The 15,613-nt window shown below is 63.4% G+C and overlaps 1 protein-coding gene across 3 annotated transcripts; it reads left to right on the forward strand.

The window, feature by feature from the left end:
- Positions 1 to 1,745: 1,745 nt before the first annotated feature.
- On the forward strand, positions 1,746 to 15,322 carry SP1 (Sp1 transcription factor). 3 transcript variants are annotated; one of them, XM_064141046.1, is made up of 6 exons: positions 1,746 to 1,900; positions 3,255 to 3,349; positions 4,106 to 5,627; positions 11,264 to 11,432; positions 12,504 to 12,703; positions 14,956 to 15,322. In XM_064141046.1, the coding sequence occupies exons 1-6, from the start codon at positions 1,894 to 1,896 to the stop codon at positions 15,273 to 15,275; spliced, it is 2,313 nt and encodes a 770-aa protein (XP_063997116.1). In that variant the 5' UTR covers positions 1,746 to 1,893; the 3' UTR covers positions 15,276 to 15,322. The 3 variants fall into 3 exon arrangements, with proteins under 3 accessions (XP_063997116.1, XP_063997118.1, XP_063997117.1); XM_064141048.1 differs by lacking the exon at positions 1,746 to 1,900 and adding an exon at positions 2,411 to 2,483; XM_064141047.1 differs by lacking the exon at positions 1,746 to 1,900 and adding an exon at positions 2,549 to 2,561.
- Positions 15,323 to 15,613: the final 291 nt, after the last annotated feature.

Below are 15,613 nucleotides of genomic sequence, written 5' to 3' on the forward strand. Positions count from 1 at the left end.
GCACGAGGAGGGACTGGGGAGGGCTGGGAGGAACTGGAGGGGCCGGGGAAGGACTGAGAAAGGACTGGGGGGGCACTAGGAGGGACTGGGCGGGGCTGGGAGGAACTGGAGGGGGAACTGGGGGCGACTGGGAGGGGTGTGGAAAAGACTGGGAGGGACTGGGGCAGCTGGGGACTAAGAGTGGACTTGAGAAGAAGGGAGGGAACTGGAGGGGACTGGGAAGGACTGGAAGGGACAAGGGGGGACTAAGAGGACTGGGGAGGAGTGAGAGAACTGGGAGAGACTGGGGAGGAACTGGGCTGGGACTAAAGAGAGTGTGGGAGGGGAGTGGGAGAGCCAGGGAGGGGAGTTCGGTTTTACTCAGTGGATTATTGAGTCGGGGGGCGTCGGAGGCCCACTGGGAAGCCACCACCAACTGGTGGCACTGGAATTGGGTTGAGGCAGCAGAGTTCTAGGGGTGGGATGAGGGGAGCTGGGAGGATGTGTCCCCTGAAGTGGGAAGTGGGAAGAGGTCAGCAGAGAGGCAGCATCCAGATGGTGCTGGGCCCCGAACCACCGCTGGGGCCTTGGAGTCGCGGGGGGGGAGAGAGTGTTCGGGTGGGGGCTCCCCAGCGCTTCCCAGGACCCTCGTGGCACAGCAGGGAGCTTGGCACCCGTTTGCCTTCGGAGCCCTCAGTACCACCCCCGTAAAACCCTGTCCCATGCCCAGAGGCCGCCGTGTTGTAACGGAGCAGCCTGTGGGACAGGAGGGACCTGTCGTGACAGGGTCGGGAGAGTCTTTCTGTGGCGACTGAGCCCTGAAGGTGTTTGCACGCAGACAGGGCCACCCGACCCCGCTGTCGCGACACCCTGACAGGGTCTGGCCTCCTGTGACAAGCCTTGTCGCGACATAGCTGCCTGCTGTAACAGGCCCTTGGGGCGTGTGGTGACAGGGAGCAGGGGCCACGCTGCGCTGACAGAGCCCTGCGGACACTTGCACAGCGCTGAAGACATGTCGCAACGGGTAAGCGGCTGTCGCGACAGTGACGGAGTGGGTCGTGAGAGGAAAAGGTTATGGAGGGGGGGAAGGAGCGCCGCTGTCGCGACATGGCTCAGGCTGAGGAGCTGCCTGGAGCGGAGGCTCCCAGCTCTGCGCAAGGAGCGCGTAGGGCTGGGGCGGAGCCAGCACCAAGATGGCGCCGCTTCCGCCTTCTCGGCCCGCCGAGCCGCCCCTCCAAGGGCGCAGCCCGGCTGCCCGCCCCACCTCTTCGCAGCGCCCGTTTGCCAGTTTGAGACGGAGCGGCACTCTCATTGGCGCGGCTCCCCGACGCGGCGGACGCCTCCGAGCTATGGTTGGGCAACACGCCCGTCAATGTATGAGCCCGCCTTCCTCCACGGCGGAAACGGCATCGTCGGTTGGCTGGACTCCTTGTCAGTCACTCCCCCGCCCAGCCTCCCGTCGGCTATTGGCGATGCCCCACGCCCATCACGCCGCGGCCCACGCCGCCGCGGCCGCTCCCATACGGGGTCTCCCTGCGAGCCCGCGCGGGCTCCCATTGGCCCGCACCACCGCCAGCACACCCCTGCCGCTCCCTCATTGGTCACGGCCCGCGGCGGTTCCCCTCCCCCACGGGGCGGGGCGGGTGCCCCCCGCCTCCCTCCCCCCTCCTCGGGCCCGCCCTCCCTCCCTACTGGCTACACCTCCTATCATTCTGCAGCCCACGGAGGCGTCCCATTGGTGGACGAGGCGGAGGGGGCGGGCCGCGGGGCCGGGGCCGCGGTGCGCGGCTCCCTCCCTCGGCAGCCCCTTGGCGGTCACCGGCGGGGTTAGGCCGCCTCGTCAGCGAGCCGGGCACGCCCGCCCCTCCTCGCCCCCGCCCTGCCGCCACTCGGGTTCGTCCCCCCCCGGCCACCATGAGCGGTAAGGACCGGCGGGGCGGGGGGTGGTGAGGGGGGGGCCCAGACACACGCAGACGACGGCGCCCGCCCGCTCGGAGGGGCCAGAGGCGGCCCCGCCCCACGCCGGGCCGGGCCCCGCCGGGCCGGGCCTCGTTGAGCCGAGTCGAGCCGGGGGGACCTGCCAGGGGAGGGACCCGGGGGAGGGGGGAAGGCCTCGGGGGAGGGACCCGGCGAACGGGACGGGCCGAGCTGGCCGCGGATGAGCGGGGAAGAAGCAGGGAGGGGGGGAGCAGCGCGGCCCCGATTATTTGGGGCGGGGGAGGGGGTGGTGCCGGTTATCGGGGGCGGGAGGCCCTGGTTATTGAGGGGGGTGGGGTGGCGGTGAGGGGATGCGAAGGAGGATTCCGGGGCGGCGGGAGCGGAGAGGAGGATTTGGGGGGTGGGGGAGAAACACGCGCTTTCCCCACACCGCTGCCCTCCCGCCCCGGAGACGGCGACCTGCGGGGGCGGATGGGGCGGGCGACAGGGGGGGAACGGCGTGGATGGAGGGGAAGAACCGGGGGTAGAGGAACCGGGGGTGAAGTGGAACCGTGAAGAGCCATGAGGTGCCCGGGGTGGGGGGGAGTATTTTAGGTGGGAGGGAAGTCGGGGGGGGGAGGGCTGGGAGGAAGGGGAAGCTATGGGTGAATGCTCGGGCTTGGGGGGGGAGCCATGATGTAGGATGCGGCCGGAGGGTGGGGGGCAGCGGTGGGGATGCTGTGTTCTGCTGGAGGGGGTATTTATTGAGGGGGCGGAGGCGCAGGAATGAGAGGCGCAGGTCGCGGGTAGGGGGGAATTGGGGGCGAGGAGGGACTAGGGGGGAGCAGGAGCGTGGCTGTCGTGGAGGAAACCCTGGGGAGCTCCGTGGGCTGGAGCCGCGGTGGGGGAATCCCGTGGGCAGGGCAGGCAGAGGGCGGCGGGGTGGATCCCGGCAGGACCGGGGCGGATCGCGGGAGGGCCGGGGCGGGAGTTGTGCTCCGGGGCCAGTCGGGCTGAGGGAAAAGGCGGGGGAGGCTCGGGGAGGACCTCAACGGGAAGCCAGGGAGTGTCCCGGGCGGCTGGGGAGGAGCTGAAGCCTGGAGCCGGGCCAGGTCCTCCTCCGCCTGTCCCGCTGCCAGCTCCCCTTTGGCAGCTCCCTCCGGTCGCCAGCCCCTTCCCAACCCTTCCCTCCGGTGCCCGAGCTGCACATGGATCCCGCCGCAAAATGCTCGCCGGCCTGTTGCCCCCCTTCCCCGCTTCTACCCGGCCTCCCTTCCCAGCGTATCCTCGCACTTCCAATCCCCCTTTCCTGCCCCAAAATGCCCTTTAATTCCCTCTGCCCTTCCCCACCCTGGCAGACCAAGAGAGCCCCGAGGAGATGGCAGCCGTGAAGCCCGAGAAGGGCGAAGGCGACGCCAACAGCAACAGCAGTGCAGGCAGCGGGGAGGGCCAGGTGAGCCGCGGGGGGAGGGAGGAACAAGCCCCAAAGCCGAAGCCTTCCCGAGGGAATTTACCCCTCCCCGTTGCAAAGTCCAGGGCCGAGCCGAGGGTGTTTGGCCCTGCCGAGCGTCACGGCGAGGCGAGGCGAGGCTCCCTCCCGCCCGGGGAGAGAGGAAGAGGAGGGCGGCGGCGGTGAAACGCTGCGGGGGGTTGGGTTCGGCCCCAGAAGCCAAACTCCTCGACCCGCAGCGGCTTCCCCTCCTCCTCCTCATTTCAGCGCCTTCCAAAACATTCCTTGCTCCCAGGAAAGGGAGAGGGAACAATTCCCTTGCGCCCAGTAAACACCACAGCTCCTAGTTGGCTCCTTTCCAGCGGGGGGGGGGGTTGCTCACAGGGGTTTGGTTTTCGATCTCTGGGATTGTTCCCCCTGCAGGGCTTCAGGGAGGGGAATCTTTCTCCTTGGTTTCCCCCCCCCCACATGCTGGCTCGTTCCCTTTCCTCCTTTCCAGAGGATTTGCCCCGTGGGTTCGGCCCGTCCCAGTGTCTGCAGTTGTGTTTTTCAGGAAGCTGTGTTTATCTTTTTCAGGGAGGCTCCTCCCTACTTTTAATGTTGGGGTTGGGTTGGTTGTTGGTTTGTTGTTTGGGCTTTGGGTTTTTTGGTTTATGTTTTGTTTCCCTACCCCTTCCTTTTTTGGGCCACCTCCTGAACTCCTCCTCCTTTTTCCTCCTCCCCCTCCTCCTCCCCCTCCCTCCCTTCCTCCTTTCCCAGGAATCACAGCCTTCCCCGCTGGCTCTGCTGGCAGCCACCTGCAGCCGGATCGAGTCTCCCAACGAGAACTCCAACAGCTCCCAGGGTGGGCAGCAGGGAGGAGGGAGCAGTGAGCTGGACCTGAGTGCTGCTGCTGCTCAGATTGCTCAGTCTGCCAACGGCTGGCAGATCATCTCCACCGGTTCCACCACCCCGACCCCTTCCAAGGAGCAAGGTGGCAACAACGGTGGCAACGGCGGGGAGGGCTCCAAGAGCCGCCCAGTGAGCGCCGGGCAGTATGTGGTGACCACAGCCTCCAACCTGCAGAACCAGCAGGTCCTGACAGGGCTGCCAGGAGTCATCCCAAACATCCAGTACCAGGTCATTCCCCAGTTTCAAACCATCGATGGGCAGCAGCTTCAGTTTGCCACCACCCCTACCCAAGTCAACGTCCAGCAGGACGCTGCCGGGCAGCTCCAGATCATCCCTGGCACCAATCAGCAGATCATCACGAGCAGGGCTGGGACCAGTAACCTCATCGCCATGCCCAACCTGCTGCAGCAGGCTGTGCCCATCCAGGGCGTGGGCTTGGCCAACAACACCCTCTCAGGGCAAACCCAGTATGTGGCCAATGTCCCCGTGGCCCTCAATGGCAACATCACCTTGCTGCCAGTCAACAGCGTGGCTGCCAGCTTGGCTGCCACCTCGCAGACGGTGACCATGAGCAGCTCTGGCTCTCCAGACAGCAGCTCCCAAACTGTCACCTCCAGCTCTGCTGCCACTTCCACCAACGTGGCCACGTCCCAGGCCAGCTCCGGAGCCTTCTTCACCAACGCCAACAGCTACTCCACCACCACCACCACTACTAACATGGGCATCATGAATTTCTCCACTGGTGCCACGGTGGGCAGCAGCGTCCAGTCTCAGAACCCCCAGAGGGTCAGTGGTGGGCAAAGCTCGGACTCATTGCAGAGCCCAGTTTCTGGGGTGGCATTGCAAGGTGGGCAGCAGAAAGAGGGAGAGCAGAGTCAGCAGTCCCAGCAGCAACAACAACAGCAGCAGCAGCAACAAATCCTGATCCAGCCCCAGCTTGTCCAAGGTGGGCAAACCATCCAAGCCCTCCAGACCACCCCTCTCTCTGGGCAGAGCTTTGCCACCCAGGCCATCTCTCAAGATGCTTTGCAGAACCTTCAGCTCCAGGCTGTGCCCAACTCAGGGCCCATCATCATTCGCACGCCCACGGTGGGGCCCAACGGGCAGGTCAGCTGGCAGACCATCCAGCTCCAGAACCTCCAAGTGCAGAACCCCCAGGCCCAGACAATCACCTTGGCCCCCATGCAGGGAGTCTCCCTGGGCCAAACTGGCAGCACCAGCACCACACTCACCCCCATCGCCTCCCTGCCCAGTGGCACCGTCACTGTCAATGCTGCCCAGCTCTCCTCCGTGCCAGGCCTCCAGACTATTAACCTCAGTGCCTTGGGAGCTTCTGGGATCCAGGTTCATCAGCTCCAGGGGTTGCCCTTGGCCATTGCCAACGCCACCGGTGAGTGCCGCTTGGGGTCCTTGCAGCAGGAGCTGGAATGGGGCCTGTTAGTGCCAGCCCTGCTGTGGCTGTGCCAGAGCTGGAGATGGTTGTGGTTGATGTCAGATAGAGTGGAAGTGTTGAGTGTCTTGACAGTCCTGAAGGTGGCCCAGGGGTGGAAATGTTGAGAGTCCTGAAGGCTTCTTCGGGGAATTTCTGGTCTGGTTAACTCTTGAGTGGCTGCTAAAGAGGGGTTGGCTGTGAGTGGGGAAGGAGGGAGATGTTGGAGGAGGAGGAGGAGAAGCAAGTGGCAAGTGGGCTGGTGTCTCTGGTGGCCCTGGGAAGGAAGTTTGGACCTTCTGGTCACCAGAAGATAGTTTTGGGGAAGGTTTTGATCTAATTAAAGTTTTGGGAGGCTGATTGAGGGACAGAGAAGGAGATGGTTGTGAGTGGGGAAGGAGGGAGGTGGAGGAGGAGGAGCAGGTGGCAAGTGGGCCAGTGCCTGTGGTGGCCCTGGGAAGACGTTTAACCGTCGTTGAGGGCAGGTTCTGGTCTGATTGACTTCTGGGCTCAGCTTTGGGGTGTGGGAGCCACTAGGAGCAGTCAAAACTTCTTCATAGTGGCCAAAACTCCTGCCCTGTCTGGAGCCACAGAGTTCCTGTGGACTTCCCCTGGCAGGTCTGGAAGCAGCAGGCTGCTGCCAGGGCAGTTCAGCCTCCAGTTAGGTGCTGGTGTGGGACATGGGCAGCTTGTGGTGGCCACAGAGCATTGGAGCAGGGCCAGCTGCACAGATCCCACTGGATCCATCCCATCTGATCCCAAAGCATCAGGGAGAGGATGAGGACCTCGGTGAGGAAGAAGGCAAGGACCTCGGTGGGGAAGGAGTGAGAGCTGCAGAGGGGAAGGGGTTGGGGAAAGGAGGTGAGGAGCTTGGTGGGGAAGGGGTCAAGGACCACAGCATGGAAGCGGTCGAGAGATGCCAGGAAGGGTTCAAAGAGCACAGCTGAAGGCTGCAGTGTGGAATGGGGGGTGAGGACTTCAGTGGAGGTCCAGGCCCACCCTTGGCAGCGTTTGGGAGAGCCTGGAGGCTCCACAGCAGCTCCGCTCTGGAGATCCAAGCGTGGACACCAGGCCAGGAGGGAGCCCCTTGGGGCTCCACTTGTTTTTCCAGTTCTCTCTCCCCTCCACTTGGTTTGGGGCTCCAAAGGCTCCTCCTGGATTTAGTCACAACGCTGGGGAGGAGAAGCAGCAGCACTTCCACCCCCCAACACCTCCCAGTTGCTCAACCCCACTGGTGCCTCCTCGGCAGCCTTGTCTGGGGCTGTTGCTACAGCAGAGCCCAGCTCCAGCCCTGCTGTACCCGGGATTAGCCTGATCCTGGGATTTCCCTGGGCTGAGGGGGAGTGGGGAGGGTTGAACCCTGTGGAGGTCTGGGGGAGGGTGTGGAGGGAGGTCTGGAGGTGGGGGGGTGGTGGAGATGCCCCATGGGCTTTGGCCACCCGGGCTGGGCTGGATTGCAGGAGTCTGAGAGGTTTGGGTAGTGACAGGCTGGGGTCCGGAGGAGTTTGGGATGGGTCCAGAGGAGATTGTGTCGCGACAGGTCGGGTCTGAGGTAGGACTGAAGCCACCCGTGTCGCGATAGGCTGCTGCCGGAGCCGTGTGCGTGGCTCGGTTGCCGGAGCCGGGCGTGGGCAGCTGCCGCTGCTGTCTCGGGGCCGGGCTCTGCCCCCAGGGGTGGGACAGTGAAAAACCGTCCGGAGCCCACCCACTGCCTGCAGCTTCCCCCTGCCCTGCTCCTCCTCCTGCCTTTTCTCCTCGCTGCCTTCTTCCCTCCTCTCCTCCTCCCTACCAGCTGGGCCATGCCCAGCAGAGCTCTGAGCCAGTCCCCGGTGGGTCAGGGCTGATGTGGGCAAACAGCCCCCGGAGCTGGCTAGGTGGTGGCCAGGAGAAGGTGGCCCTGGAGCTGGGGAGGACATCTCCATGGCTGCCACTGTCCCCGGAAGACCCTCGGCTGGCCGCGGGTACCACACCCTGGTAGGAGAGTGGTCAGCGGGGATGTCACCAGTCTCAGGGGGCTCTTGGTGAACCTCAGGGAGGTTGTCACCTGGAAGTCAACTCACAGCTGGGTGAAGGAAAGGGGTTCTGGGTGCCATTAGTGGGGTGGCAGCAGTGTCACCTCAGTGTCACCTGGATGCTCTTGGGGGGGTGGCAGCAGTGTCACCTCAGTGTCACCACAGCTGAGCTTGGTGACATCGTGCCTGTGGAGGCTCCGTGCCCAGCAGGGTGGGGGTGGTTTCACCACCAGGGTTCCTCTTCCCCTTTACACCAACAGGGACTTTTCTACATCCCTGTCCCGTGTCGTGCCCCCCCACAACTCCCCGTGCCCACCTCCACCTCCCTGTCGCCCCTCTGGCTGAGGGATGTCCTGGAGCCAAACTCTGCTCTCCTCCTGCTGACTTCCCCTGAGCTCTTCTGGTGGCAGCTGCAGGATCATCTCTCTCAGCAGGAGGTGGCACTGGGAGGGATTGCCCAAGCAGCACTGCTTGGAGTAGGGAGGATGTTGCCACTGCCAGCTGTGCCCCTGCCCAGGGGCAGCACCAGGCCAGGCTCCTTTTCAGGATGCTTGGTTGAACTGAGGGGTAGGATGGAGCTAGAAAACCCCTCTGGGGGCCAGGGGGAGGCTTCTGGTAGCTGAGGACACCCTTCTGAGGGCCAAGGGCACCCTCGTGGAGGCCAGGGGGAGGCTTCTGAGGACCAGACCCCCGTTAGGGGAGCAGGAAGCCTTTGGAGTCTTCTGCCCAGCTCCCTGCTGCCAGTTCACTTCCCGCAGGGCTGGACACAAAGCCCTGATTGTCTCCTGGCATTGAAGGCAGCTTTGTGGCAGGGCCTGGATGAGACATCCTCATGGCATCGTCTGCAGAGGGGAGGGGAAGGTGGGAATGGATCCCACAGGAAGCAGCCTGCTCCCTCCCTGCCGCCTGCCAGCCTCCCTCCCTCCCTGCCGCCTGCCAGCCTCCCTCCCTCCCTCCCTGCCGCCTGCCTCCCTCCCTCCTTCCTTCCCTCCCTCCCTCCCTGCCGCCTGCCTGCCTCCCTTCCTCTCTGCCGCCTGCCTCCCTCCCTCTCCTCTTGCTGCTGGAGGCCAGGCAGTGGGAGCAGCTCTGCAGCTGTGCCGGTCAGACTGGTTGGGTGCTGCTCACCCTGTGACTCCTTGTGAAGGAGCTTCCTGCCTTCCCAGCTCTGGACCTTCTTTGGGCCTTCATCATCCTCTTCCCTTTTATCTGTGCCAGCCTCACCCCTCCAAGGATCCTGCAGCAGCCTGGACCTGGCCTTTATCTGCCCCTCCCAGGCGCTGCCTCCTCCTGATCCCACCAAGCCTGGAGGTGTCTTTGCTGGGGGCTCCTTGCCAGGGCCTTGTCCCCAAGCTCAGAGAGGTTACCTGTGTCCTGCTTCCTCCACACCGTGCTTCAGGGCATCCTGGGTGGGTGCTGTGGGTGGTACAGGAGCAGAGGCCCCAGAGGTTGGGACCCCTTCTCAGGCCATGCTGAGGGGACAAAGCCAAGTGGGATCCAGGAGCAGCTGAGGGAGCTGGGGCTGGTGAGGCTGGGGAATAGGAGGCTGAAGGGAGACCTTCTGGAGGTCTGCAGTACCCTGAGAGGAGACTGGAGCCAGGTCCTCTCCTAAGCATGGGACAAGAGCAGATAGCCTCAAATTTGCCCCAGGGCAGGTTCAGGTTGAGCATGTGAAACAATCTCTGCCCCATGCAACAGACTCCTCAGGGAGGTGGTGGAGTCCCCACCCCTGCAGATGTGGTGCTGAGGGCTGTGGGTTGGCAGCAGCCATGGCACAGTTTGCCTGGGTAGTCTGAAAGGTCTGCTCCAAGCAGAAGGTTTCCATCAGTTCATCTCTGGATGCACTTCAGCCGAGGGCTTGGGAGGGCACCACCCTCAGGGGCTTTCCCTCTCCTTGGGGCCATCCCCATCCTCCAGCACAGGCTGCTAGGACATTGCCCACCTGAGTGTGTGGCCCAGGTGTGCTCTGGCACCATGTTCCTGCAGTCAGGATGGCTTAGTTGTGGTGCAGGCAGAGACAGACTGGAGGCTGACTCAGGGCTCCTTGTCTTGTTCTCAGCCTTTGGCTGCTGCCTCGGTGGCTTCTGGCTGCTTCTAGCCTCGGCAGCAAAGGTCTCACCCAGCAGATGTGCCCCCCTGCAGGTCTGGGCTCCTTCCAATTTGAGGCCTACCCAGGAGAGCAAAGCTCCTGTTCACAGAGTCACAGGAGAAAGCAGGTTGGAAAAGACCTCTGAGATCATCAAGTCCAACCTCTCACCCAACACCTTCTGGTTAACCAACCCCTGGCACCAAGTGCCCCATGCAGCCTTCTCTTAAACACCCCCAGGGGTGGGCACTGCACCACCTCCCCGGGCAGCCCATCCCAGTGCCAATCTCTCTGCGCAGAACTTCCTCCTCACACCCAGCCTGACCCTGCCCTGGCACAGCTTGAGGCTGTGCCCTCTTGTTCTGTCCCTGGGTGCCTGGCAGCAGAGCCCAACCCCACCTGGCTACAGGCTCCCTGCAGGGAGCTGCAGGCAGCAACGGGCTCTGCCCTGAGCCTCCTCTGCTGCAGGCTGCACCCCCCCAGCTCCGTCAGCCTCTCCTCACAGGGCTGTGCCCCAGGCTCCTGCCCAGCCTTGCTGCCCTTCTCTGAGCACCTTCCAGCACCTCAACATCTTTGTTAACCTGAGGTGTCCAGAACTGGGCACAGCACTCAAGGTGTGGCCTGAGCAGTGCTGAGCACAGGGGCAGAAGAACTTCCCTTGTCCTGCTGCCCACACTGCTCCTCAGCCAGCCCAGGATGCCATTGGCTCTGCTGCCCACCTGGGCACACTGCTGCCTCCTCTTCAGCTCCTCTCTCCCAGCACCCCCAGGCCCCTCTCTGCCTGGCTGCTCTCAGCCACTCTGTGCCCAGCCTGTGGTACTGCTTGGGGTTGTTGTGGCCAAAGTGCAGAACCTGGCACTGGAAGTTGTTAAATCTGGCACTGGGCTGTGCCCATCTGTCCAGGTACCTCTGCAGAGCCCTCCTGCCCTCTAACAGATCCACACTTGCTGCCAACTTGGTGCCATCTGCAAACTTACTAATGGTGGACTCCATGATGCCACCTTTCCTTGGTGTTGTGCCACCAGGAGCTGCCCAGAGCTCTGCTGTTTCCATTCCCCCTCTTTGTTTTCCTTCCACCCTGGGGGCTGGAGGGGCCCCTGAGAGGCTCTTTCCTGGGGGGTGGAGCTCCTGAGGTTCTGGATGGACATCAGAGAGCAGGGACCAGAATGTGGGGGGGCTGTGAGAGCTTTGGTGGAAAGCTGAGGGAGGTTTGGGATGAGCTTCCCAACCCAGGTGAGACCCTGCTGGGTTCAGGGAACGGAGGGAAAGGGTTTGCTGCCATCCCTGCTGCTCTGTCAGGAGGAAGCTGTTCATGCTGAGGGTGCTCAGGGATTGGCAGAGCCTGCCTCGGGGGAGGTGGTGGAGCCCTCATCACTGGAGGGCTCCAAGAGACCTGTGGCTGTGGTTGGGCTGCGATGGACTTGGATGATCTTGGAGACCTTTTCCCTGGTTCCAGGCTGCTGCAGCTGCCACAGTGACCTCTCCTGTGCTTGCTCCTCCAGGTGACCACGGGACTCAGCTGGGGCTCCATGGCACGAGTGGGGATGGGCTGGGGGATGAGAACACAGCCGTGGAGGAAGGAGAGACCAGCCCAGACCCACAGCCTCAGCAAGGGAAGAAGACCAGGAGAGAGGCTTGTACCTGCCCCTACTGCAAGGACAACGAGGGGAGGTGAGGCTGGAACCCCAAAAGTGCCTCCTCAGGTCCCCATCCTCCCTGGAGGGGTTTTAAGGCCACGTTTGGATGGGGCCTGGAGTACCCTGAGCTGGTGGATGGTGCCTGCTGATCTCCCTGGACCTACAGCTCAGCCTTTGCCTCGGGGGTTGTTAAGGGCACTGCTAGCACGAGGGGCATGAGCTGCCCTTGGTTGTGTCACAGCATGGTGAGGCTGGAAGTGACCTCTGGAGCTCACCCAGTGCCAACCTCACTCTGCCCCAGCAGGGCACCCACAGCAGCCTGCCCGGGGGCACAGTGCCCAGGGGCAGTTGGCAGCTCTGCACACAAGGAGACTCCACAACCTCTCTGGACAGCCTGCCCCAGGCCTTGGCACCCTCGCACTAAACAACTTTCTCCCCCTGCCCTCCACTCTGTGCCCCTTGCCCCTGGGCACCACTCAGCACAGCCTGGCCCCAGGCTCTTGCCCCCCACAGCTCCTTCAGCTCTTGCTGGGCACTGCTCAGATGCCCTCTGGGGCTGCTTTGCTGCAGGCTCTCAGCCCCAGGGCTCAGCCTCTGCTCCTCACAGAGCTGCTCCAGGCCCTCAGCCTCTCCCCAGCCTCCTCTGGGCTCTCCCCAGCCCTTCCCTGTCCCTCTGCCCCTGGGGGGAGCCCAGAGCTGGCCCCAGGGCTCCAGCTGTGGCCTCCCCGGGGCAGAGCAGAGGGCAGCAGAACCTCCCTTGCCCTGCTGCCCACACTCTGCTGCATGCCCCCAGGACACCCCAGGGGGCTTCTTGGCCACCACAGGGCAGGTTGCTGGCTCCTGGGCACCTTCTTGTGCCCCAGCAGTGCCAGCTCCTTCTCTGTGGAGCTGCTTCCCAGCAGGTCCTCCCCTCCCTGTGCTGCTGCAGGAGCTTCTTCCTCCATCCCCCCAGGGCGAGAGGTCATACTTCATTACTCCCATTTGGGACCTGCTTCTGCTCTCCATCTCTCTTCGTGCTTCACCTTCCTTTTCCACCTCTCAGTACCTTTTAACCTCTCCTGAATAATCTTCGTTGCCTTTTTTGTTGTTGCCATTTTGTTCTCAGGAGCTCTGGAGATCCAGGGAAAAAGAAGCAGCACATCTGCCACATCCCAGGCTGTGGGAAGGTCTATGGCAAAACTTCTCACCTGAGGGCCCACCTGAGATGGCACACAGGGGAGAGACCTTTCATCTGCAACTGGATCCTCTGTGGGAAGCGCTTCACCCGCAGCGATGAGCTGCAGCGGCACAAGCGCACGCACACAGGTGGGAGCCACAGGAGGGGACCGGCATCGGTGCCACTGATGAGGGCACAGACAGACAGAGGCTGCTCAGCAGGTTTGCTGATGGCACCAAGCTGGGAGGCTTGGCTGAGACAGCTGCAGGCTGTGAGGGCATCTAGAGAGGGCTGGGCAGACAGAGGGCTGGGCACAGAGGAACCAAATGAGGTTCCACAAAGCCAAGTGCAGAGTCCTGCGCCTGGAGAGGGATGAAAATTGCACCAGCAGAGGCTGGGAGGTGCCTGCTGGAGAGCAGCCCTGGGGAGAGAGCCTTGGAGTGCTGGGGAAGAGCATCCATGGGGCAGCAATGTGTCCTGGGGGCCAAGAGGCCAGTGGGGTCGTGGGGGGCATTCAGCAGAGTGTGCCCAGCAGAGGCAGGGAGGTTCTCCTGCCCCTCTGCTCTGCTCTGCCCTGCTGAGAGCTCATCTTGAGCTCTGCCTTCAGTTTGGGGCTCCCCAGCTGAAGAGGGACAGGGACTGCTGGAGAGGGTCCAAGGGAGGCCTGTGAGGATGATGAGGGGACTGGAGCTGAGAGGCTGAGGGCCCTGGGGCTGAGAGTCTGGAGAGGAGAAGCCTGAGAGGGGATTGGATCAATGTCTGTGACTATCTGAGGGCTGGGGACAGGCTCTGGGGGTCAGCAGGAGGGGTCAGGCTTTGCTCACTGCTCCCTGGGGCAGGCCAAGCAGCAGTGGGTGGAAGCTGCAGCACAGCACAGGAGGTTCCAGCGCAGCCCAAGGGGAACTTTGCTGTGAGTGTCCCAGAGCCTGGCCCAGGCTGCCCAAAGAGGCTCTGGAGCCTCCTTCTCAGGAGCCTTTCCAGGCCTGTATGGATGTGTCCCTGCATGCCCTGAGCTCAGCATGGTCCTGCTCTGGCAGAGGGGGGTTGGCCTGGATGATCTCTCTGTGTCCCTTCCAACCCCTGACATCTATGATCCCAGGGAACCCACCAGGATGCATGGAGTCAGGGTTGGAAAAGCCCCCCGAGTTCATCCAGTCCAACCAGCAGCCCAACACCCCCATGGCTGCCTGGTGGGCTCGAGTGTGCCGTAGCGGCACTGCCAGGCCTGAGACTCTGCCCTCGAGGGGCAGAAATGGTTCCTCATGGCCAAACTGAACCTGCCCTGGGGCACCTTGAAGGCATCTCCTGTGCCATCGCTTAGGACAGGAGATCTCAGGCCCCCCCTGTCTCCAGCCTCCCCTCAGGCCCTGGCACAGCCCCAGAAGCTCTCTCCTCAGCCTCCTCTTCTCAAGATTGACCAACCCAAGGCTCCATGCTGTGCCCAGTTTCTGTTCAGTGTCTAATTGGTGATCTCCACAAGGGCACGGAGGGCACTGCCACTTGGCAGATGGTACCGAGTTGAGTGGAAGTGTTGGACCTGCTTAAGGGTAGGAGTTCTACAATCCCACACTGCTGAATTCCTGGAGTTTACCCAGTGCCAACCCCACCCTGCCCCAGCAGGGCACCCACAGCAGCCTGCCCAGGGGCACAGTGCCCAGGGGCAGTTGGCATCTCTGCACACAAGGAGACTCCACAACCTCTCTGGACAGCCTGCTCCAGGCCTTGGCACCCTCACACCAAACAACTTTCTCTTCCTGCTGCCCTCCACTCTGTGCCCCTTGCCCCTGGGCACCACTCAGCACAGCCTGGCCCCAGGCTCTTGCCCCCCACCCCAGCTCCTTCCGCTCTTGCTGGGCACTGCTCAGATGCCCTCTGGGGCTGCTGTGCTGCAGGCTCTCAGCCTCTACTCCTCACAGAGCTGCTCCAGGCCCTCAGCCTCTCCCCAGCCTCCTCTGGACTCTCCCCAGCCCTTCCCTGTCCCTCTGCCCCTGGGCAGCCCAGAGCTGGCCCCAGGCCTCCAGCTGTGGCCTCCACAACCCCTCTGAGCAGCCTGTTCGAGGCCTCTGGCACCCTCACCCCAAACAGCTTTCTCCTCCTGCTCGAGTAGCACCTCCTGGGCTCAACTTTGTGCCCCTTGGCCTGGCCAAGAAACTTTCCAGGCTTGTCCCAGGCTGCCCAGGGCAGTGGTGGAGTCCCAGTCCTTGGGGAGCTCTCCAAGCCTTGGAGATGTGCTGCTGAGGGCCATGGTTTGGCAGTGCCCTGGGGCAGTGCTGGGGCCGAGCGAAGTGACAGAGCTGCTGCCGGCTGGAGCAGTCCTGCCTGAGCTGCACCTGGCCTGGAGCTGGCCTGGAGCTCTCCACCCCCCTCACCTGTCCTCTCTCTCGCCCCTTCCTCCCCGCAGGGGAGAAGAAGTTCGCCTGCCCGGAGTGCCCCAAGCGCTTCATGCGGAGCGATCACCTCTCCAAGCACATCAAGACGCACCAGAACAAGAAGGGAGCGGCCGGCAGCAGCGTGGCCATGAACGTCTCCGCCGTAGCCATGGACTCTGCGGGCTCGGCCGAGGGGAACGGCAGCTCCGCGCCCTCCGCGCTCATCGCCACCAATATGGTGGCCATGGAGGCCATCTGCCCCGAGGGCATCGCCCGCCTGGCCAGCAGCGGCATCAACGTCATGCAAGTGGCCGACCTGCAGTCCATCAACATCAGCGGCAACGGCTTCTGAGGGGGCACTGGGGCTGGGCCGCGGGGAGGGCAGCAGGCAGTGGCCGCCAGGCCCAGGGGGAAGGGGTGGGAGTGGGGGAGGGGACCTGCACTGAGGTGCCAGAGGGAGCTGCTGGCGCCACTGGGGTGACCTGAGCTCTGTCACCTCTCCAGCACTCGAGCCCAGCTCCCTGCACCGGGCTGGCCCTGGGAGCTGCCCTGCTCCCGCCCGGGGCCTGCTGCCCACGCTCCAAGGCCAGAGTTTAGATTTGTAGAGTTTTTAAGTTTGGCTTTATTATTATTGGGGTTTTGGCCCTTTTTGGTCCTTTTTTTGTCCCTTTTGGCCTCTTTTTGGCCCTC

The sequence above is a fragment of the Pogoniulus pusillus genome, unplaced genomic scaffold (genome assembly GCF_015220805.1).
Source record: "Pogoniulus pusillus isolate bPogPus1 unplaced genomic scaffold, bPogPus1.pri S76, whole genome shotgun sequence".
In the NCBI taxonomy this organism is placed as follows: domain Eukaryota; kingdom Metazoa; phylum Chordata; class Aves; order Piciformes; family Lybiidae; genus Pogoniulus; species Pogoniulus pusillus.

What these genes read in the sequence shown, in the direction of transcription:
- SP1 (XM_064141046.1), top strand. An exon ending in CAGGCAGCGGGGAGGGCCAG is followed by an intron (nt 3,350 to 4,105) that starts GTGAGCCGCGGG and finishes CTCCTTTCCCAG; the next exon opens with GAATCACAGCCTTCCCCGCT. An exon ending in TGCAAGGACAACGAGGGGAG is followed by an intron (nt 11,433 to 12,503) that starts GTGAGGCTGGAA and finishes TTTTGTTCTCAG; the next exon opens with GAGCTCTGGAGATCCAGGGA.